We start from the raw sequence: 24,616 nt of genomic DNA, 5'->3' as shown, positions 1-24,616 counted from the left end.
GGGCTGTCAGGCACTGGAACAGGCTGCCCGGGGACGTGGTTGAGTCACCGTCCCTGCAGGTATTTGAATGACGGGTAGGTGTGGCACTGAGGGCATTGGGTTAGTGTTGGACTTGGCAGTGCTAGGGTAATGGTTGGACTTAATCTTAAAGGTCTTTTCCAACCTAAGAGATTCTAAGTTATAATTAACTTGTTCCTTGGTGGCTTGGAGTCCAGTCAGGCTGATATAAGGTTTTCTATAGTAGGATGATCTGACCTGTGTGGAAGTCTCTGGGGTAGTATGAACAGGGCCCAGTCTGCTGTTAGAATCCAGGTTACCTTGTAGAGGATATTGATTTTTTTGGTTTATCTTTTTGGCTATACTAAAGAGTTCAGATGTAGTCTTTGTTTTGAATAACACTTCAGGTTTTGGAAATGCATTCCTTAACTAATTGTATAGTTACATTGATGTGTTTCATTTTTCTTAATATGGATAATCTTTTTTGTCATTACATGTCTTGAATATTCCTATTAGTTTTCTAATTTGGTTGTTTGTCATTTACAAGTGATTTAAGCACTGCCAGCTGAGTCTAACAGTTGTGGTTTTTCTCTGCTTCTACTTAGAGAGAGGTGCCAAACCTGTTACTAATTTTGTGAAGAATCTTTCTGCCTTATCAGACTGGTATTCTATCTACACTTCTGCTATTGCCTTTATTGTAAGTTATCCTTTTCCTCCAGGAGTAGTAAGAACTTTTAAAATGTGTTATTTACTAAAATTCTTTGAAACTGCGATAGCTGAATATGGGTTGTGCTACAGTTTAAGTCCAATCAAATAGTGTAATTTCATTTAACGCGAAGTGCCAGCAGTTGTCACTTCAGTCACATTTCAAAGCCACTTATATTGTGTATTCTGGGTTTATTGTAGCATAATTTTGTAACTTTTAAAATAACTTAGAACGATCTGGGCATTGTCCTCTCATTTCTTGTTTCCTGTCTCCCAGTGCTGGTGCCCTGTTGTCTATCCCTTCTCCTAACGTACAGATTTTTCTCTCACCGCTGCCGACAAACCCATTCTTCAGATAAAAGCTGAAAAAATGAACTTCAGCTGTTGATCAGAAAGCTCTGGAACCTCGGATCTGGAGCATTGCTTCATTTTGGGGTTATCAGTGAAAACCCTAATGTCTCTTGGCAGGGAGGCTGTAGTCTGTGCTTTGAGAAGCTGGGAAGGGAACAGAATACTTTTTGAAGCACTTTGTGTTTGTACTTCTTAGGTAAAATAAAACCTGCTTTCCTGCCATCTTTTTAAGCTTGGTAAAAATTTGGGATTTAATTGACCTGAAATAATAGAGCAAGAGTTTATCCTGTGGCCCTGTGTAAGACTAACTGTTACAACTCTGCTACCATGCCATTACTTCAGCTGCCATAGGGGAGGTTAGACCATATCATGGTCATGTAGCAGATTCACAGACTTTAGGGTTTGCTTTTCTTCCCCTCCTACCCCTTCATGTGCTGGAAATACTCCGCACTCTCTGAAGCAGCTGAGAACTAGTTAAGTGTCTTCTGAATATTTGGTTGTCTTAGTTTCAACTTTACATTCATGAATGCAGAGCTGTTTTCAGTCATGAGGTGGCTAAAACTTACTAATTTTTGTGATCTGAATTACATGATTCTGAACCTAATGGTACAGTGGGAAATGATGTTTCATGCAACTCACTGTACTCCAGTTTGTAATCCACATCTCTCTTTCTTTTCTTTTTTTTTTTTTCTTCTTAATCTGCAGATTTACATGAATGCTGTATGGCATGGCTGGGCCATTCCTATGTTCTTATTTTTAGCAATTCTGAGGTTGTCCCTAAATTACCTCATAGCCAGGTACTTACTTAAATACTAGATTATTCTTTTGTAATGCTTTACTTGAAAGATGTTTTATTATTCTTGTGTTGAGTTGTAAACTGTTACCTTTTCTAACATTGTGAGTTAAGTCTAACAAAGTGAAATTCAGAATCTTAATATCCTTAATTCCATTCCTCAATTTCCATAATTTTTCACTATTCTAAGGATTTATCTTTCTATCCTGTGACTTCGGTCATTGTAAAGGATGCTGCATGCTCTCAGACAAAATCCATCAGCATGCAAAAATTCTGCAGCATTCAGAGAACATCACCTTAAATATTGAAGCCTGCTGCTTTTCCCTGGAGATAATTTTTACCTAGGCCTAAAATTGCAATTTTGCATTTTTCAGTAGCTCTTGTCATACTTTATTCAAAGTATATTCCATTTTTAAATTCAGTCTCTATTAAAAATTAAGACTTTTTTTGAAATGTACTTAAGTACGGTTTCTGTACTGAGGGGATCTTTTTAAAATGCTATTTTAGACTGATGATGTTTTCCCCCTTAAAATGGCGGAAAGGACCTTAATGTGCATATTTTAAAATATTTTTTCTGATTTCTGAATTGAAACTTACTGTTCTGACACTCTATTCTCTGAAAATTGCTGGTGGCAGATAGGCTCCTGAATAAGTTGATGTGATTTTGTTCGCCTGAAAAGCCAAGAAAAAATGTTCCCAACTATTAACTCTGTGCACAGAGTTCACTTCTGTTGTAAAACCCACAAGCAGTGATTCTGTGTAGTATCTAACTATTTACATTGTGTGATTTTTAAAATGTATATACCTTTAAAGCTGTCTATGGTTGTCCAGTTCTGCTTTTGTTATGTTGTGGGTTATTTGTTAATTTTGAGATTATTTTATTATTTCTTTAAGCTATAAAAGTTTATTGCGGAAAACTTCTTTTTTACCTCTTAAAAATAATCCGTGTTGGCAGGTAGAGAAGTAGTACTTGCTCTCTTTAACTATTTCTTAATTTCTAGGGGTTGGAGAATACAGTGGAGCATTGTGCCTGAAGTTTCTGAACCCATGGTAGGTCTTTCATTGGCTTGGCCTGTACATTTACATTAAAAATTGCACCTTTAAAACTTCCTCTGCATTGATGTGGGTAATTGTGAAAGGAAGGAGGTGCAAATAGAGACACTACAGGTTTTTTCTTTCCCTTGCCATTTAAACATCTTCACTAAAGTACTCTTAGGTTTTGAGTGTTTAACCCTAAAATACTCCAAACTTGAATCGTATTTCTGAAATCAATGCTAATGTGCCAGCTTGGGACAAGTTAGATCCTGTGGAATCTTCAGGAAGCCTTGCATTCTGTTTCCTTTATAACATTTTGAAATTAATGTTTGCGTACTCAGCTTTAAGCAGGAAGAATTTTAAATGCTAATGTAAGACAGAGCTCTTTGAATTTCAAACCTTTCAGTAAGGCTTAGTGAGGCCTTGCTTGCAGGATTGTTTTGGTACTCTTCAGGGGCCAATAATCTATTTAAACAAATAAATTTAAAAGTTCTAGATGTAAAACTTCTAACAAAAATGACATTTCTGTGCTAGACCAGAAATAGATCAGTTTAATCATAGAATTACTTAGGCTGCAAAAGTCCTTTAGGCCCAACCGTTAACCTAACACTGCCAAGTCCATCACTAAACCATGTCTACCTGTCTTTCAAATACCTGCGGGGATGGTGACTCAACCACGTCCCTGGGCAGCCTGTTCCAGTGCCTGACCACCCTTTCAGGGAAGCAATGTTTCCTAACATCCAACCTAAACCTCCCTTGGAGCAACCTGAGGCCATTTCTTCATGTTCTATCACTTGTTCCTTGGGAGAAGAGACCGACATCCACATCGCTACGACATTCAGTCAGGGAGTTGCAGAGAGCAGTGAGGTCCCCCCTGAGCCTCCTTTTCTCCAGGCTGAACCATCCCCAGCTCCCTCAGCTGCTCCTCACAGGGCTTGTGCCCCAGACCCTTCACCAGCTCCGTTGCCCTTCTCTGGACACGCTCCCCCACCTCGATGTCTGTCTTGCACTGAGGGGCCCAAAACTGAACCCCGTGTTCGAGGTGCGGCCTCACCAGTGCCCAGTACCGGGGGATGATCACTGCCCTGGTCCTGCTGGCCACACTGTCCCTGACACAAGCCAGGATGCCGTTGGCCGCCTTGCCCCCCGGGCACCCTGCTGGCTCATGCCCAGGGCTGTCACCCAGCCCCCCCTGGCCCTTTCCCCCCAGGCAGTTCCCAGCCCCCTGCCCCAGCCTGTCGCGCTGCGTGGGGCTGGTGTGACCCAGGGGCAGGACCCGGCACTGAGCCCTGTTGAACCTCCTACAAGTGGCCTCGGCCCATCGGCCCGGCCTGCCCAGACCCCTCTGCAGAGCCTCCTGCCCCCCAGCAGATCAGCGCTGCCCCCAGCTCGGTGCCACCTGCAAACTGGCCGAGGGTGCGCTCGGTGCCCTCGCCCAGGTCATTGATAAAGGCATTAAGCAGGGCTGGCCCCAGCACGGAGCCCTGGGGACACCAGCTGTGACCGGCCGCCAGCGGGATGTAACTCCGCTCACCACCACCCGCCGGGCCCGGCCGGCCAGCCAGTGTTTAAGAAGAGTGCAGCCATTCAAGCTATGAGCTGCCAGTTTCTCCAGGAGAATGCTGTGAGAGATGGTTTCAAAGGCTTTACTTAAGTCTAGGTAGACAAAATCCACAGCCTTTCCCTTGTCCACTTGGCAGGTCATCTTGTCGTGGAAGGAGATCAGGTTTGTCACGCAGAACCTGCCTTTCGTAAAGCCATACTTTCGTAAAGGCGTGATCACCCAGTTGTCCTGCACGTGGTGTGTGATGGCACTCAGGTTGATCAGCTCCGTAACCTTCCCTGGCACTGAGGTCTGACTGACAGCCATTGCAACTTTGCTTTCTCAAAAGATTTACTGCGTCTTTCACAGCCTCATATTAATATGTTTGCATATACTGTGGAGGAAAAGCATTGAAAACTAAAGACATCCAGCAATGAAAGACATAAACAGTATATCTGAAACAAGGCAGGAACTTGGTAAATTTAGAGACTGTTTAAAGTGGGAGAGCACTATTGCCAAGAATGTTGAGGGACATTTTTTCATGAGGAATTTTGGAAAATACCTCATTCAGCTGAACTGAAAAGTAATGCATTGTCTCATTCTTGCCCTAGGAACCCCCAAAAGAGGACCTGACCGTGTCTGAAAAGTTTCAGCTTGTTCTTGACGTGGCTCAGAAGGCGCAGGTACTGTGCTGCTCTCAGACCTCTCCAGCTGCTTCCTTACAAACAAGGAGGTTCATAGTCCAAGTACTCAAAGGATGTTGTTAGGCAGCACATGATAACAGACACTCAAAGCAATACTTCCCTTGCATAGGGATCTTTTCCTACGAGCAATAGAGATCTCAGTAAGATTCCTGGAGCTTCTGAAATGGAACAATGCTTCAGAGAACTGGTTGAGGTTCTCTAGTCATGGCTCTGAGCGAGGTCTGGAGGGGAACAGAAGCAGGTTCTGACAGTTTTTCCCCTAATATGTACATACGAACTTTTGATAATATAGATCAGGTGGCAAATCTTACCACCAGTGTGGATCTATATCCCAGATCTCCTAGTCACAAAACTGGTGTAGGAGACCCTATTCCTTCAAGATTTCACTGAAGGCTACTGTCTATCTGTGTTAATTCAAGAGTTTGTACAGCATCTCTGAACTAGTCTGTTTTAAACACCACCACTACCACCCCCAAGACCTGAAATCTGCTGCTTGTGTGGGAGAGGGTGAAGGAAGGTTTTCTGCCAGCGCCATCCATTTGATGAGCTCCCCTAGCATCTGAGTGACTCCACCATGCAGTTGAACTGCAGCCTTGTCCCACAAGTAACAACGTGCTGCTGCTGCTGCAAGTAGCTTAGCTTTCTCTTGCCGACTGTGTATGTCTGTCTCCTTCCTTCTGCTGGTGGCGGTGCATATGTTTATCTGAATACCTTTGGAAATTTATTGGGAGGATGAAATTTACAGGTGTTCTGACAGCAAGGATTGGTCAGAGATGATGGCTGAATAACCCTCTTGGTTCTGAACAGGCATCAGTTTGCATCAACAGTTGTTGGAATTATGTGGAACCTAGTACCTCCAAGGCTGTATTACAAAAACCTGGTAGTGGTGTGTTTCCCAAGAAGGTAGCAGTCCAACATTTGGTGAACTCAGTAACCACTTTCTGAAATTTCAGTGCTCAAATGCGTGAAGAAACTTCCCATTTTGTTATCTACTGACAGAAGCTTTTAACTCTTTAAATATTTGCAGTGATGTAAACACTTTCCAGTCATGACGGTGGGGTCAAATAGCTGCTTCATTTCTAACAGTCAGTCATGAGTTACAGAACAGGTGTTAAATGAGATGGAAGTCATCAAGAATTGCTGTTCTGTTCTGTATTTGCTCAGTTGTGAAGTATATAAATGGCTAAAAATGAGTTTAAAAAAAATGACTTCTGGGAGTTGCTTGTTACCAACAGAGTAAGATAACTGTTGGTTTCTGTTACGTGGGCAAAAAAACCCAAAATAATGCAGGACTTGGTTTTAATTCTCTTTGCTTTTTATGCAGAATCTTTTTGGCAAGATGGCAGACATACTGGAAAAAATTAAGAAGTAAGTTATCTGATGAGTCTTTTTTTCCTCTTAAACCAAGATTTGACCAATGTCCAGAACACTAGTAATAAAATTTTGTTTCTTTTTTGTTTTCAGCTTGTTCATGTGGGTCCAGCCAGAAATAACACAGAAGCTCTACATTACTCTTTGGGCAGCTTTTATTGCATCCTGCTTTTTGCCCTACAGGATTATTGGGCTTGCAATGGGTAAACACAATAAATAATTGACCTGTTACAGTCTAGACTTACTGCATTGAAACTTAACATGATCTTTTGAGGAAGCATTTTAGAGTTTAAGAAAGAAAAATCTGCATTAATAAATAATGCAGTGTTTTAAAGTATTTCATTTTGCTTGTCATTTTTTATCATAAGCATTTCAAAAACCATCTCTGGGTACATAATATGATAGAATAAGCCTGGATAATGCATTCGCTTCTTGAAGAGGGGAAATTGATGATGAGCTGTTAGTGGAGCTCTTCAGACTGCCAGCTATAGGGCTTCCAGGAAGTCCTATATTTGGGGTTTTTTTCTGCTCATGCATCCTTGCGGTGTATGTGGGACCACATAGAAGGCACGAAGATGACCCGACTGTAAAAAAATGAAAGAGTTAATGGGAGTACTTGTAGAACTTGGAGGATAGGCTGGATAAAATGAACAGATTACTGTGGGTGAAGTTATAGATACTTAAAGTCTCAACTGGGAATTGGGAAAACAGGGCTCTCACTACAGCATGAGACACTTCCCCCCCCCCCCCAAAGGTATGAAGCCATGTCCTGTGAACCAAGAATTCATTTCTTTTTTTCATTAAAGTAATGATATAATCATATCAGTATTACTCTTAGTGGCACCAGATTTCAAATTGGGTTAGCTTGAACATAAATGTAGTTTGCTTGACATGGCAATTTAATTAGATGTGTGAGGAGTTATTTTTTTACTCTGACTCTTAGGAGATGTGAACGGCATTCAGTAAAGTTTTGAGAGTATTTCAACCCCTTTTTAATCTGGCAGAATGCAAGGAAATTATTTGTATGAGATAAGAGGACATACTGGACTGGAAGACAGAGTTTAATGTAGTACATGAGAGCCCTCTGTTGCCATTTAGATTCATGCAAGGAGCTGCAGAGTTGAATGCTCAGGCATTTGTTTTCTGTTTCAGAAGTAGATCATGTTTTCAGAATGCTTCTGCTAAAAAGGAATGTATGTTTGAATTATTTTAACGTTCTGCATAAACACGAGTGGTTTGAAAGAACTGGGGTTGGGGAACAAGGAATCTGGACAGGGGAGGAAAAGAAAAATAATTTTCTGTCTTTGGAAGAAGAATCAGAATATTAAAACCGAGAGAGTAGTTTAGCACTATGACTGAAGATACAGAATTAGAAGAATCAGATTTCATTCATGAACTTGTTAAAACATGATCAAAAAATTGATGTTCTTAATGCCCCTTCAATGTGCATACTGAAGTGACCTTTTTTCAGGACTCTATGCTGGAATCAAGTTTTTCCTTATTGATTTTATCTTCAAACGATGCCCCAGACTAAGAGCCAAGTATGATACTCCTTATATCATCTGGACAAGTCTCCCGACAGATCCTCAGCTCAAAGAAAGATCTAATGCTACAGTGTCTAGACGGGTAAGGGTAATAAATCTTTTTGTCTCTCTGTTCCCAGCATCTGACAATCAGATCCCTTTCTCCCTTTCCCTTTTCCCCAGTGACTAGAGCACATTAAAGGGAAGGTTAATTAAATCCTAACAGTCAGTGTTAGTTCTACTTTTTTTATTATTTTCAAGATCTACGGACTTTTTTATATGGATTCTGTTTCTTGTATGAAAGGAGTCTATTACCAAAGTGTGTATATAAATATACATATATATATATATATGGGAAATCATATTAAGCTAAACACACAAAAATAACACCATCCATACTCATATCAATTTCAGTAACATACATCCTGTGTGATTTTATTGTCAAAGTTTAGTCTTTGTATTCCCCTCCTCTGTTCTCAGACATTCTTTTACAGTGAAAATTCAGAATCTTGTGTAAATTGAAAAAAAAAGTTGCTTATAAAAGCTAAATTAAAAAAGGCTTGAATATAATATGCATCTTACTAATGGGATAAGCATTAACAGAGGTAATAAAGTAGTTTACAGATTTAGGCATTATGTCTTACGGTTATTTGTATTAGGTGACCTTTTAGCATAGTAGTGATAAGTGACTTTCCACCGTGTTGGTCCTCCAACAGTAGATTTTTCTGTTAAAATCTTGTAGTTAAGTCTTTGTGTTGTGTTTTGTGCATCTCTGCAAATTGTTTTGGGGCTTGGCATAACGGAAAAGAAAGTCATGCTTTTCCATATCCCTGAATTTGTCAATGTTTAGTAGTTTAAAAATAAAAGGAGTTGTAATAAAACTTCAGTCTAATCCCATATTAGCATTTACTTAATGCCTTTTATCACAATATCTGATTGCATTCATGGAGTATCTGAGTACTGTCATAAGCTCCCTGACTAAAATGTGCAGCACTTAGCAGTAATTCAGCCTGAGTACCCAGCTGGAGAGCAAAGGGGATAAACACATGAACCCTTGGTTGTTAACCTATGAAGCAGTATGGTGTTCTGGGGGTGATGGAGCACTTGGTGGTGAGGTAGCTGTAGCATAAGCTGAGTATTTCAGAAGGAAGTAGTAGAGAAAGCAGTCCCTGAAGAAATTGATTCTTTTGCTCTTATTTTCCAAGGGGCAAGAGGTGAATGAGTGCTTGGACAGAGCCATCCATAGCCTGTATTTCTCTTGCTTGCAGAAGATGGGCTTAGAAGTTTCTGTGCCTCTCGAGTTTACAGGCTGTCTTTCACACTGTGGTGGCTGTGGCAGCTTCTCGCTGGGTCTCTCCAATCTGCCTTAGAGATGAAAAGGCTCTGAATTGCTGAACTTAAATCAATAAACTTAGAGAGTAATTATCCCTTCTGATTTTTCTGTATGGCTTGAAGCAGACACAGTAGTTTTAATACTACTGTGTCTGACTTGGGCTTGGCTTGTCCGCCTGGAAAGGACGTGCAGGGCTGCATTCTCCGCTTCCAGATGTCTTTGAAAACATTAACTTGGTCTCAATAATTTTAGGCAAACTTTCTTACCCCTTGCCACATTTCTGGGAACCTCACAGTATAAAAAATAGATTTTTGTACAAAAAGGTATAATGTAAATAGGATTTTCATTTTTTTTCATGCAAGATGCAGACCCTAAAAGCATATAAGGCCAGCATACGTGCATTTGCTTTGGCTTCTCATTAAACAGCTTGTCAGACACCACAAACCTCGACACAACGCAGTATTCATTGCCTATGCCACCACTCTGACCCTGTGTCGTTAGAGAACAGTCCTGCCAACAGGGTCTGATGGGTAACGGTGGTGTGTCAAAAGGTGATGATGGATCAAGTGAAAAGGAATACCTCCAGGTATTCCTACCTCCAGACCATTGGTGACATTTTTAGACAGTCGGGACCCTTGCAGCATTACAAATCCAATCACTTCCAGTTAGATTTAAGGCTTATCAAAATTGGGCACAATGCTTTTCTTCTAGTAATCGACCATAGGTTCTCTCAAGCCTGGGTGGATATGGATAAATTAGCTGCTTCTTTCAAGGGTAGAGGAAACGTTTGCCTGTGTTAGGAAGGACTAAAAGTAAGGGCAGGACTCTCCCACATCTTCAGCCACCAAGTGGGATGTGGTACTGAAGTTTAAACACCTTTCTTAATTTCTTTATGTACGGGTAGGTAGGAAGCAGCGTAGCAGAGAGCATGAATAATCCTCATCCCAGCGCATAAAACATTAGACCTCTTACCCTGACCTTTTTTATGTTTTGGGCCATGGAGTTTTGCCTAGTTACGTGCATATGGAGCCAAATAACTTATCCAAGAAAGCCTTCAAAAATTCATCTGGTCTTTACTTGCACACAAACTGTTGGAGAAGCAATAATTTGCCTTGATTCCAGGGGCTCAGTCATTGCTAAGGACATGGCAGAAGGGCAGCAACTGGAGCAATAGTACAGTTATCATCAACCATTTGCTTTCCATGTCAACTTTCTTTATTCTTTTCTCCCAAGGCATCGTTGTATTACAGTTACCCTAAAAGCTGGATGGTAAATACCCTCTGCTGTGCCTGTTTTGTCAGTCTGGTTTCTAGTCAGCAAATGCAGCACGTATTTTTTTGTTTGCTTTGGATTTCTTTTGTTAGCACTAAACCCTGCGAAGTGTTGAGTGCTGCCAACTTATGTGCAAAAAAAAAAGCAGCAGAGGCTGGCTGGCCTCTGACAGTATCAGGCCTTTACAGAAGAAGGGCTTAGTCCTGAGCTTGCATGTTGTCAGCTTGCCAGTTGTTTAACTGCATGTGTATGGTAGGGCTAAGAACAGAGCTGTTAATGCTTCGATGACAAAAGCCAGCCTTTGGAACCGTGTGGTGCCTCACCAAGACAAAAAAGCAAACGTAGGCATGCTTTCCGAAAGAAATTTCCTGCCATCCTTCCAGAAGCAAGGCTTGTTTGCTAGGGCAGTCTCCAGTGGTTCAGGTGCTCTGTTTGAAAGTAGACTTTACTCAAGTACTTCAGTTTTGAGAACTCCGTGCTACCTTTTTTATCCCCCAAAAGGATGCTGACAGCCATTCCAATTTTATTTCATGTGTCAACACTCTCAACATTCAGTGCAACTTCAAAGCAAAGGAAAGATCAATGGCTCTAATGCAACCTGAATAAATTGGTGTGCTCTAACCACTGATAACTCTTCTTTTTTTAATTGCATTCATTGTGTGTAGTCTCTTGGTTTGTGAGCAAGATCTTGCAGTCAGTGTCACTCAGTTCATGTTTTATTCTATGTATTATACTGTTAAATAGACTTCACTTTTTTTCTTTTGTCACTGTCACATTTGTGTTGTTTGTTTCTTTTCCTGCTAGCTGTCAGGGCATGAAAAGGTATGGATCGTAGCGTGGAAAACTTCCTTTCAATTTCAGCATATGTATTCATAATGAGCTTGTGCAGTTTTGTGTGGCTTTTTCTTTGTTTGCTCTTTTTTTTTTTTTCTGAACTTATTTTGTGCGATAATATTTTGTACTTGGCCTGACTGTTGCAGACAAGCCAAGTACTGATAATGTGTTAGCTGTTAGTAATCTCACTAGTATAATAATTGGAGCTGTGTGCAGTAACTTAGCAGTATCTTATCAAATATACCCCTTCCTGTAGATAAATGGTATTTTAATATCGGTGCGTTTAGCACCATCTGCTTTCACCCCAGCAAAGGGTGTCCATCAAAGGGCAGCACTTTGAAAGGTTATGTTCAGATAGCACACTGGTTTTGTGCTATAGCAATGGAATAGTGCCATAGTATAGTGCCATCGTCCAAAGTTAATTTTAGGGAAGTCGTTAATGAAAATTGTTGTATTACAGATTTTTATTTCTTTTTCTTTTTTTAGGAAGAGTAGTTAGCCAAGTTTAGGTTGGGTTTTGGTTTTTTAAGAGCACAGCTTAAATGTTGGTGTTGAAATTTTGGAATCATGTTTATTTTCCTGCAGCTTCAAACAGCAGCATCCAGAAGTTACGTGGGCTCAAGTGCCCCAACTGGAATAAGCAAAGATGAAGACACAAGTCGTTTTCATACCACCAAGAGAGGGAATTTCCATGAAGTTTTTAACCTGTCAGAAAATGAGCGTCCTTTGGCAGGTATTACGCAACAGGAAGGCTACGTTGGTAGAGTATTTACTAAAAAGCTAAGGATAGTTTAAAATTGAATTCCCGTTCTGTGCAATGTACAGGTATAAGCTTTTGGTTAAAAAGGCTTGCTTTAAATTAGGATGAACAGAGACAGTCTCTTTCATTCCACATCCTTGCAGTTCTTTGAAAGAATGCACAGCCTGGTGTGCCTTTTGTGGTAATGCAAATGGAATAATCAAGTTAAAAGGAATAATTGTGTGGGTGCGTTTTGGTTTAGGGTTTTTTAAAACCAGTGTTAAAACAGGTGTTACGATGCCTAAAAACACATTTAGGCTTTTCTTTGTAAACACTTCTAGTTTTAGGTATCTAAAGTTTAATTTTCAGTGTTTTCTGCTGTTTTATAAGGAAACTTGGGGGTAATGCCTGTCTTTTTCTTGAAGTAAGATTTCTTGTTATGACTTTTTCAGTGTGTGAAAATGGCTGGCGCTGTTGCTTGATTAACAGAGATCGGAAGATGCCTACAGACTACATCAGGAATGGAGTTCTTTATGTCACAGAAAAGTGAGTCATTGCACTCCACACATTTCTCAGGAGGGAAATAAAACAGGCATCGAAAAATTTGAATCTAAAAGTAATCCTTTAACAGTGTTTTGAAACAAAAATGCCTCTTCCTGGTGCTTTAAGTCCTCAAAACACCATAGGGGAGGGGAGGGTGAGCTGAATCTGGAGTGTGGTAGCACTTGACAAATGTGATTTTGCCTTGGAAGGGCTTGCATAGGAATGAAGGGTGCTCTGTATAGTCATTTGTTAGTTGGTGCAGTTCTTGATGTGGATAACATACTAACTAACTATATATACTAAAAAAAAACCCACCATAAAAGTTAAGCGTACTTTGAGAGTGGTGATCAATGGTTATTTGGCAAATACTCTTAGGTGGGTTTTTTTAAAGCAAATTGAGTGTATGGCTTCCTTGAAACAATGTGCAACAAAAAGAAAACAGATACTCAAACCTTGGTGGCAGATCTAGTACTTGATTTTTATTTTTTTTAATCCTTACTTACCCCCTAGCCTCCCAGGGCTGAATAACTTATCTTCACTACTGTTTGGGTCTTGCCCTGACATTCCATTGGAGTGTAATGAATGGGAGTAAAGCTCATCTGTATGCTGTGTCACCTAGTGATGGTGAGCACTCTCCAGCATTTAGAAATCGGAGCTTTTGTTTGCATCACAATAACATGAAACTAATGCAGTGTTTTTCATTACTCTTTTAGGATGGTAAAGGATTTATAAGCCTTTTGAAATTTGGTATTTCAACTGTTTAAGGGTATATCTGCTTCCTCTGTCTTTAAAATGCTTGTCAGGTTTAACCATTCAGTGCAGGAATATAAATACAAGATTTTCGTGTGTATGTGCATACAGTATGTTCTGGGCTTTCAGTCACATTAGCCAGTTGCTGGAATTTACAAATGTTTGCTCTGAATTAGAAGCCATAACTGAATTACTGAATTGTGTGCTGTGTGCCTCTTTTTTGTTTTTTTGGGGGTTTTGGGTTTTTTTTTTTGAAACTGATCTTAACCTGTGAAACTTCAAACTTCAGAAGTGACAGAAGGGATACTGAGAACATTGTGTTAGAATACTGTATTAAAATGAGCATTTTCTTTCTTTTTCTTCAGTTACTTGTGCTTTGAAAGCTCCAAATCTGGCTCATCTAAAAGAAATAAAGTTATAAAGCTAATGGATATAACAGATATTCAGAAGGTATGTCTGTTTTGTTTTGCAAATAGGGGAGAAAGCTGGTTTTCTGTTCAGCTGGTAATGTTTTGCCCTTCTGCTTATGTCACTTTGAAAAAGCACGCCATTCATAATTTTTACTAGTAAAATGTAATTCTGTGATAAATAATATTTCCCAGAACTGCTTCTTTAGCCATTTGGACTCACCACAAGGCAAAGTAGTTTACTAAACCCTTATACTCCTGACTTATTTTAAAATTAAAGTTGCGTTGTTTCTTAACTCCTGCATTGACTATAGCTGTGTCGGTTTTAAGAAGATTTTGTGGTAGTGGGGATTGTGTAATACTGACTTCAGTTTGGATGTTGATATCGGTAGATGCACCATCTTAAAAGTTATCCCTTAGATATCCCTTAAAATATACCTTCGAGGGAAGAGGGATTTTTCAGTGGAGGCAGGTAAATCATTACAATAGCCAGACTGGATCAGGCTGTGCCATCTAGTTTTGTCTAGCTGGCATCCCGTCACTAACAGGAAACAAGTGGATGGTTGGAAGCATAGCAAGTAGGATACCATCCTTCCTCTGGTTGAATTTATCAGCCTGCAGTCACCAATGGCTTTACTGGTGCCTTGTGTCACTCTGATATTTAATGTCACTTTTTGTTACCCTCTCTGAACTGGTCCTCCCCCTTAAACGCAGACACCCCTGCTTTCTACTACATCCTCTGGCCGTGAGTGCCACAGGTGAAATCATGCTGGTCAAAGAAACACCTCAGCCCGGTGTCTACTGCTTAAGTACCTCCAGGTTTTCAAATGAATGCCTTCTTATTTATATCACGTGTCTATAAAGCAGGCAACTTACGCTCAACTTGGACGTTCCTGTTGGAATTAATAATGCATATTGGTGGATTTTAAACATCATGCTTGAACTAATACTGACCCGTTGTTTAGTAGGCCTTTACTGCCATAAAGGTCCTTTTGCATCTGTCTAACGTTTTTAATGAAGGTGAGACAGGGAGCGTGCACCCAGACATAAAAATGTACCGCACCTGGTTTTATTTGCGAGTAGGAAACACAGGTCAGACTTGGGCTGTCTTCCCGCTGGGGATGTGCCCCAGTTCAGGTAACTGTATTCTTTCTTATCCTTGGGGACTTTCTTTAAGAAGAAAAAAACCTCAAAACCCAATGCCCTGTACATAGCCTGTTTGTCTATTTAATTTTGAAAAAGGAGCTTTTTCTGGTCTGCTTGCTGCTGCTTTAAACAGTGGATGAACGTTACTTCTAGGGAAACCTCTAGGCGATGCTCCCAGGCACGCTCTCAGGTGCATAGGTGCGCGTGGGGCTGGGCTGTGCTGCCTGCCTGCCCCATCCAGCTGCTGGCGTGGTCCCTGGCATCGCGGCTGGGCCAGCTCCCACGTGCTGTAGCGGTACCAGGGCGCTCAGCTGGGGCCGGGGCTGGTTCTGGCAGGCAGGCTGGCTGTGCCGCGGCACACGGGAGGAGGAGGAGGAGGAGGAGAGGCAGGTTCTTGTTGTACAGGCAATGCTGTACCCATTGACTCTGGGGTTAGGGAACAGCTTCTGGCCGCCTCTTGTTTTTAACGGAGGTCTGTTAGTTGTGGCTGGGAGGACATACCAGTGATGAGTTGTGTAACCTCCTCAGCACCTTTTGCAGTTGTTCAGTATATAAGATATCTTTCATCTGTGTGTTTTTTCTTTTTAGTATAAAGTGCTCTCTGTTCTCCCGGGATCAGGCATGGGTATTGCTGTATCAACACCATCGACACAAAAAGTAAGCAGCTGGCTGTATCTGTATTGCTGTGTTTGACTTCATGCCCTTTTTTTCTTCCTTCTCTGGCTAGCACCAGAATATAGGCTTTTTTTGTTATTGTTGTTTCCTTATGCCAGTGTTTGTTTGCTGTTGTTTTTTATTTAAATTCACTTGTCTAATATTCAGTATATTTGTCTTCAGAATTTTAGTGAACTAAACGTTCAGCTTGTTCTCCTGCATCTGGACTATTTTACTATAACACTTCAGAAAAATTTTCTCCGTCCTTTCTGCTCCATTATTTCATTAATTCCATTGACCGTTCACCAGCGTCCTTCATCAGGAGCATGGGTGCTGCTCTGCTGTGTAGTCTGAAGTGAAAAGCTGATGGCTTGGGAGTATCCATGGGTGAGGAGGCTTTGGGGTGGAAGGGCCTGACCCTCGGATTAAATTTTCCTGTTTCAGTCTTATGGTGCTAAAGATTTAATTTTCTCTAAGCCTCAAATACCTTTTGGACAACTGAAACTTTCTTTAACATACGACTAAACCTTATTTTAAACCAATCGATTATTTATAACATTTTGCCAAGTCACACAACTTGTACCAGGTTTCCTGATTGCTGTTTGCTATTGAGAAATGCTTTTAATTATGAGGTTAATAATGTTAATTACCTAGATAAATATTCTATGAGCCAAAATTAAGAGGCACCGATACAGATTTTTTTAAAGTCTTTAATGAAGGCAGAGGTCGGTCAGGAAAACGTCATGCCCTGAGCAGATGGAAAGTGAGTTACAGTGTTCTCGGTTGCTAATACTCTGTGCAGACACATTTAATGCCGCGGTTGGTTTAGGAAGAAGGGAAACATACTAGAAACTCTGCCATATATCCACAGATTTAGCAGAGAAAAGGATTCGTATATCTTTATTAATGCACTTTGAGTACAGTTACTCTCTTGTTTCTATTGACTTGTCCAGAACTATACCTAGAGGAAGTTTTTTTTCTTCTGTGGACTGACATGATCTGGTTTTTTTTCTGTCATTTAGCCTTTGGTGTTTGGTGCCATGGTACACAGAGATGAAGCTTTTGAGACAATTTTCAACCAGTATGTGAAAATAACCTCTGCATCGTCAAGCAGTGAGAGCTAGTATCTTGTCTTAGAAGATCTAAAGGAAACTTTCTTATTTTACAACTTGGTAGTGAAAAAAATGAACATCCTCATCTATTTTGCAATAATTTTTCTTGTCTGGTGGTTTATATTCTCTCTGTTACATAAATCAAGTGTATTTTATATATGCCTTCATGTTTGTTTTTAAGGTTTTTGTAAAAAAAAAAACAAACAAAAAACAAAATGAAACAAAACAGTGAAAGTGCTATCATCACTATTAGCCTTGCACATTAAGCACTTTTAATGTTTATTTACTGACATTAAAAGCTGGGAAGATAACTTGGAGAACTGACTAAATAACAAAGTGAAACAGATTGATTCTTTTTATTCCACTGATACCACTAGGGATACATTTGTCCCTTTTTCTTGGATATTTTTCCCCAAGATGTGAGAATGATGACTGCAGCACCTGAAGTCTCTTTCTTCTGCTCAGAATTTTTAATTGGGTTCTTTATTAAAACTGATAGCAACACCAAGGAAGTATTAGCATCTTAGCGTTTCCATATTTATAACTGCATTCAAAAGAACTTCTTGCTGATTGTTGTATCGCAGAAGGGTATTTTACCAGTTTGGTTAGGTTCAATTTTTCCTGCGTGCAAATGTTTAAATTGCTTGTACAGTGAATTGGAGGAGAAAGTTTGTAATTATATCTTCCTTTCCTAATTAACCAAAGTAAGAGGAAGGAAGGCAGGCAAATACTTTTTATAAAAGAGGGCACCAAAATGTTGTTCCTAAAATGTTAGGCATCATATATTTGTATTTCTGTAGATATTTGTCACGGAAGGGCTCAACTATTGTACATGTTGTATGTACAAGGTGTTTGTATGTTAATGCATTAAAGACCTGCAGGCTTTTCGTGCTGGGGGAGGTGGATAATTAAACTAAACTGAGACATGAATTTTTTTTAATTTGACTTTTGTCTTGAGTTACCTTGTAGTGAAATAACACTATAATACAGCAAGTGAAAGCAATAGTTCCTTTTCAAAGCATCGTTTGAGGGGCATTGGTATGTTGCTGTCTTGCCCCTTGCAAAATTAAATTTTAGTAACAATTAAACCCAACTGCCAGGTAAAGCAGGAAGGCTGTGCTCCTTTAAACTCTCTCAGGCCTGTCTAGCAGCAAAGCACATATTGACTTCTCTCTTTAATATTAGAAAGCTTTTATACTCTATATAATAGCACCCATCTGAGAGGTTTAGAATTTTATTTGCATTTTCATGAAAGCACAGTAGGAGTTATGCCAAGCCTTCCAGTATGTCTTTTCCTTTGCTGTGTCTTTTGAGTTGAGTGGGATGGATGTTTCCAGACATTATGTGAATGTCCCCAAAAAAACCAATGGAGATGTAAATTCTTATGTGAAAATGGGACTAAATTTCATGAATTTTTTGTCTCCTTTTTTAAACAGGAATTTTCTTTCTTTATAGGGAAAGGGGTAAAAACGAAGGAGGGAGAGGGAGACAAACACCAAAGGGTATTTAACTCTTAGCACATTTTTTAATTAAAGTCTCTCAGCAAATACAGCAGTAATGGAGAAGGTGGCAGTCAAACTGTACAAACCTTATTTCAGTCTGGCCATGAAGAGGCATGATAATGAAGAGCTTCATATGAACTTGATAGTGAAGAAATACTGTTGAATACTGTGATCTGGTTGGGTACTGTAAAGTGAAACACTGATGGGATAAAACTCCTTGCCCTGGGTGGAAATGTAAACAAGCATGGGGAAGAATCCACCGTAACAGCTAAAACGCGGTCATCGAGTTCTCCCTTTAGAGTAGCACGTGAACATGTCTTTACATGACCTGAAAAAGGGGTGCATTTCTGACACCTCCTTTGGTATGGTATAACTTAAGGCCTGAAAACTTAAAATGTAAGTGAAGCTGGTGGGAAATCCATTTTGCCAAGTTCTAATATGGATGTGGCTTGACACTTTATGGTTTCTTCACTTTACACATTCAGGTTTCATTTAAGTAAAAATTCTTGATCTTAAATTTTTCTCATCAAACCTACTTTGAAAATCAATTAATCGGTTTTTGTAATTGTTGTCTATTATCATTTGGCTTCCTTTTCTAAACGCTTCCTTGAATAGTTAGTGTGGATAACAAATAGGCATTAAAATCGCTTAATGTTATATAAATCGTAATCAGATTCATTCATTTTGTCTTAAGAAGAAAAATCCCTTGGGTGTGTTCAAGGTTATCCTTTTTTTTGGAGAAACAGAAAACTATATTTTTTACAGAGAGCATGCTCTTTTTCTTATTTTTGTATCATTTTTCAAGTGTAATTTATACCTTCACTCTGATCATAACAGCAGTTTCAGTAGGAAATCAGTCGACTTGCACTTATTACCTCCTCCCCCTCCCACCCTTCACTGGTTGACCCTAGTATGTGGGGTTGGCCTAGATTCTGGTTACTGGAGGAGCTATAGGTCCTGTGCTGACGGTGCCAGGACAGTTAACCATACCTAGGCTTTGGAGAGGGAGAAAAGAAATCATTATCCTTTTCCCAGACTGAAATGCCTCATGTACAATATGCTTTTAAATTTTCTTTTTTTTTCTGGATAAAGAAATTAGAAACTTGTAAAATCTAATGTGTTGACATTTGAAATTAATCCGCACTTTAACAGTGTGAACTTAAAAGTTAGAGGTTAAGCCTAGTAGAGATACAGTAAACCTAGTGCAAACTGCAATGCAACATTGTTTCACTCTAATATATAGAAAACAGACTGGTTTTTTTTTAAAAAAATAGAGTTGTAATATAATTGACAAATATCTGTGTACGTATTTTGCAAAGTTTGCTTTACATTGGGTCGTCCAGGTTCCTGCTACATAACTGCTCCGGTGGCGTATGTGACTTCAGAGACACTAGAAGGTAACCTCGGTGTGTTTACTTCTGCTTTTCCTCCTGCTACACCCTCCCAGGTTTGGTGGGCAAGAGGGGACGGACAGTGAGTAAATATATACTTGACTTGTATAATTACATTGAAGCTCTCGCCTGAAATTCCAATCTTCCTGTGTAGTTTTGCAGTGTAACCTGGTGCACTTCAGTAACAGGCTGGGTTGTACCACTTAACTGTAAAGTGCTTCAAATAGCAGAAAGTGATGTTCTTGTCATTCTGTCTGTTTGCTGTTTATATTTGCAATTCTGTTGATGTCCGTGGTTCATTGCTGGATCATTCACGCGTAATTGGATATAACTTCTTTAAAAGTGCATTGGTTAGTTTGAGTCCCTTTTAAAGAGGAAAAAAAAAAAAAAAAAGGGTGATGAAAACTGACTGCTTTAATTCTTTATCAGTGACCATTTGAATTCAAAAGGCAAAAAAAAAAGCTGAAATATGAAATCATGCCTTTCCGTGCTCTGTAGCTTTTGTGAGGCAAGATTGAATAAAACGAGCTATTAGTAGCAACATCACACAGGATGCCAGCAGCAAACCCCTACCCTTGTTCCTGCAGACAAAGAGAAAAGAGGTTTTACTCAATCATGAAGAGATGAAAGGATGTACTTTTTTTGGCTACTTAAACTTGTATTAAAAACACTGGTAGTTTTTATTGAATTCTGTACATTTTGGCAGATGTTTAATTTCTACTAATCATTGAAATATAATGGATGTTAAAATTTTTATGTCTGAAGTTTGAGTCTATATTTTGAAGTTGTAAATAATTCATTATCAGTGTAACTTTTGTTTGACAAAAGACTTATACTGTATGAAGAATTGAAATAATGAAATTATTTGCCCTGTACATTTTTTAAGAAAATCTTGTTTGTTTAAAAAGTCTTGTATAAATTATAATTTTTATTTAAATAAACCTAAAAATGCTTTGTGCTAATGCTTTTTACAAACTTTAATAACTTGTCTGTCAAAACTACACGAGATTTCTTGAAACGAGGTGAGCTGTGGTGGCTATGAATCTGCCAAAAAGCACTATCACTGCAGGGGAGGCGGTGGGTTTTGTTTCTCACTGCTTTTGAAGCCCAAGGAATGTACTTTTATTTTAGCTAATCCTGTTGATATATATTGGGTTTCAGATCTTGGTAAGTACATCTGTCCCCTTGTAACTGTACGGTTAATTTAAGGGATGAAAAAGCAACCGGTGATTTCTAAGGTGCTGCCATTGCAGGAGGGCATGGGTGGCACGAGGGGTACCAACTCCTGTCTGCCAGAGCTCCTCCACGCAAAGATAGCGGCAGGCTGTGCTACAGGCGGGCGCTGCAGGCAAGGGTGAGCCCTTTCCCACCCCAGAGGTGTGCAGGAGGTGTGCTCGGCAGAGGCATCCCACATCCAGAGAGGGCTGTTCTGCAGCATCTGCCTCACTTCAGCTCATCGGTCACACTGAGGGGTACCTAACAGCTGCGCCTTTGGCTGTGCCGCCCTGTAACCTGCTGGGGTTAAATGTCGGGGGGGCTGCTTTAGTCACGCTGTGTGCCGGGGGGGTCACTGCCCAGCGCTGGCGCTCAGCGGCTGCACCGGCCTTTGTCTGCGGGTAGGAGTGTAACAGCCAGGAGTGGGCTGCCTGGCCATCTAATCCAGACCTCTTTGTTTGCCTCTACAATGCTCGTTTCTGTGTTTTGCTCAGCTGAAATAGATCACTCTGGGACAGATCCTCCAGTCGTGAATGTGTGCGGCTCCATTTTTTTCAGTGCTCCATTTTCTCATGATGGCAGCGCTGCATCTGGTGATACAATGGTGCTTTTAAGCTGGTATTTTATGTGTTCTGACAGTACCTAACTTGTCCTGACAATGCTTCCCTCTTGCACGACTTTAATGCATTTTTCATTAAATATTTGTACGAGATGAGTTGCATCTGCGGCAGTACTCGCAGAGACTGGACTCGACTCAACCCCACCTGCCTGAAGCCTCGTGGAAGGAGAGCGTGGGGCCTGCAAGTCTCCTTTTGGCCATAGACTGCATGGCACTTGGGGGGAGGGGGTGGTCTTCCTGAAGACAGTGCTTGCTTTCTCAAGCTTGCTTTAGCAGCCCGTGAAAATAATGGAGTTGAAAGCCTACGTTAAGCAAAATACGTGTCTGCCGAGGAATAAACTTAGAAGTAGCTGCCTGCTGCAAATGGCATTTGGGAAGGACTGCTTGAACCTAAGGTAGTATTTGCTCAGGCATCTCCGTGCTAGTCTCTTGAGCAGGGGGCATGAGGTTTTAACCTCTCACAGTTCAGTCAGTAAGATATTCTGAAAATCGTCCCCCTAAGTTAAGTTTTTTTACATCAGGTAAGTATCTTTGAAGGGCTGCTTGAAATACAGAGTCTATAAACCAAACTACATCCACTGTTGGTTTTCCTTTGCGGAAGATTGTCTCCTTGTGACCAGAAACATAATTAACCACTCACAAATGTTAACCAGCCACACAACAGGAAAAAGAGAGACATGAGCTGTTTCTAAACCCCACAGTCCTTCAAAATACCATGCATGTCTATAAATTTACAGAAGTGGGATCTATGTGAGAAGTATTTGGGACCAAAAGCAGCTCTTCGCAAAGGAAAGGTCAGGGGAAAAAGCTTAAATCTTCTAGATGCTGTTTGGGAAAAACTGGGGGTGGGTCCTGGGGTGTGAATGGCAACTTCCATGGGTCATTTCTTTGTGGAATGTATATATATAATGGTAGCATTTCCCTTTCTTTACTTTTGGGAGGTGGGGTTTAGCATATTAACGCAAGGCTTTTTCCTGTGTTCACATGGGTTTTTCTTGCGACACCCTGTGTTTTGGATGCTTGTGGGAAATGTGTGCATGGTGTCGGTTAGTGGATGGGCTCTATGGAATCTTCCAGAGCTACACAGGGCATCATCAGTGCTCACAGTGCTCACCTGGCAAGGGAGATGCCTTAGAAAGCCATTTTCCTGCTCATAGGTGGAGCTTGACGTAGTTTCTCGTGGTGGGTTGACCCCTATGACTTACCAAAATAAGCAACCCTGACTGCATGGCTCGTGGAGTGGTGGCAGCTGTGTCTGCACTCAAATCCTTACGCAGGATGAGTGGTTCTGGGCGCTTTCCAAGGGAAGCAGGGCACAGTGGGGGGGGATTAAGCCCTGGTTTAGGTGATGCAGGACTGAAGTGGTGTCTGCTGGAAAGGAGGACGGATGGGATGCAGGGGACAGGCAGCTTTGGGTCCAAAACTGGACTTGAGATGGCTGTAGGTGCCCTCCACACCATCTGTAGCCGAGCAGAGTTCGGAAGGGCTTCTGGAAAAGGAGGGGAAGTGCTGTCTTCAACGATGCATCCAGACGTTGCTTTCAAATATACCAAAAACTGTCTAAAAAGTGTTTATGTGAAGAATGTGGATTTATTGTATTGCCCTAATACAGCCATTTTCAAATATGACCACTGTGGTCTTCATGCAGGGCCACTGTGTGGCAAATATCAGTTGCATTTGGTACTTTTTGGGGAAAATAAACACACAAAAAAATTGTATATGGCCTCAGCAAATGACCTGGACTTACTGCTCTACTAACTCATACTTAAGATTTATTCCTAGTATTTGAGTAGTTTTATTGTTTTATATTCCCAACAAGGTGGACTGCTTAGTGAAGACTTACTGTGCATCGTACAGCTTTCTCCTGCCTTGTGGATGACGGGAGCCCATTAACGCCTGCAGAGAGGCAGAGAGCCAGGCTCCAGGTTGAACTGAGCAAACACCTTGAAAAACCCAAACGCTGGCCTCTGTTCAAGCAAACATTTAAAGCTGACTATGGTTTTGTGCCAAACTAAGAGCTCCCAGCCTCCTGCCACTTACGTTATGCCAGCACCAGGGCTCACCAGACCTTCCTAAAATGGCAGGAACCCAGCAGAGGACCCGAGCAATGAGAAGAGCAGTGTGTGTCTCCCGTTCCAGCACAGCAAGCTGGTCCAGGCTGGCTTAGCTGCCCTTGGGTCTGCAGCCCCAGGTGGGGGTTTGGTGACTGTAGCAGAGCTGGCATGTGCAATGGCTTCTGTATTGTCCTTTTCGATTTTGCAGTGCCCATCAGATTTCAGAGGTAACTTCAGAATGTAAATTGGATAAACATTAAAGGCTGGTCCTAAGTTTATAATAGTAAAGAATAACGGAAAGAAACTCGGCTAAAACTAAGGTTTGTGCGTGTGCGAGTTAACTCCAGACAAAACCCGATTGTGCAAATATTTAGAGTCTGTGTGCTGTTAGAGGTATGTTTAATCTGCTAAATCTGCTTCCTTCACGCCCTGACTTTTCCCCTGCTCCTTCTCTCAGAACTTCAGCCGGAGCTGGCAAAAAGGCGAGGAGGGGGTGGCAGTTGCTCATCTGTTGTTGGGGTCCATTGCAGTCGGGGCAGGGATGGTTGGAGGGCAGCCAGGAAGCATGGCCAGGAGGGGTGGTGGGCTTTCTGTTTGAGTGGGTTGTGTCAGGGGCTGTGCTGAGCTGGGCTCGTCTCTCCTGGAATCCGGGGGCGGGGAGCGGGAGTAGCTGCCCCGGAGCCCCATGCAGAAGAAGCAGAAGACTTGTTACCTCACTCATCCTAAAAATCACAAGTAAGGATCTTGGATGTTGTTGAATTTAAGTAAAAAAGGTTTGGTTTTGTTTAAACCCGTGTTAGTCTCCGGTTTTACTTTCTCCTTTCTGCATATGTGCCTGTGGGCACTGAGAAACAGACCAAAACCTTACCTTTCAGTGCACAGCAGATTTATCACATGAAGCTAGGCCGCCTTTTTCCAGGCCCTTAACCCCTGCCCAGCCATCATGCACCTGTAGCTCGTTCCACTCCAGTTCCTGAAGCTGCCTCCAGCTGTCCCGTGCTCCCACAGGGGCCAAGGGCCAGC

General features: G+C 41.1%; 1 protein-coding gene across 2 annotated transcripts in view; it reads left to right on the top strand.

The window, feature by feature from the left end:
* The window catches only part of GRAMD4 (GRAM domain containing 4), an 84,918-nt gene extending 64,251 nt beyond the window's left edge, over positions 1–20,667 (top strand). For both annotated transcript variants that reach the window (XM_055711518.1, XM_055711517.1), the window contains exons 8-19: positions 603–694; positions 1,759–1,850; positions 2,848–2,896; positions 5,036–5,107; positions 6,453–6,496; positions 6,593–6,702; positions 7,971–8,125; positions 12,047–12,194; positions 12,653–12,746; positions 13,859–13,943; positions 15,635–15,703; positions 16,723–20,667. In XM_055711518.1, the coding sequence (XP_055567493.1) occupies positions 603–694; positions 1,759–1,850; positions 2,848–2,896; positions 5,036–5,107; positions 6,453–6,496; positions 6,593–6,702; positions 7,971–8,125; positions 12,047–12,194; positions 12,653–12,746; positions 13,859–13,943; positions 15,635–15,703; positions 16,723–16,824 (1,112 nt within the window). In that variant the 3' untranslated portion in view covers positions 16,825–20,667. The remainder of the gene's footprint in view (positions 1–602; positions 695–1,758; positions 1,851–2,847; positions 2,897–5,035; positions 5,108–6,452; positions 6,497–6,592; positions 6,703–7,970; positions 8,126–12,046; positions 12,195–12,652; positions 12,747–13,858; positions 13,944–15,634; positions 15,704–16,722) is intronic.
* Positions 20,668–24,616: the final 3,949 nt, after the last annotated feature.

Source organism: Falco cherrug, chromosome 5 (assembly GCF_023634085.1).
Source record: "Falco cherrug isolate bFalChe1 chromosome 5, bFalChe1.pri, whole genome shotgun sequence".
Lineage (NCBI taxonomy): Eukaryota > Metazoa > Chordata > Aves > Falconiformes > Falconidae > Falco > Falco cherrug.
Note: the sequence above shows the minus strand (reverse complement) of the source record. Positions and strands in the feature narration are given on the sequence as shown.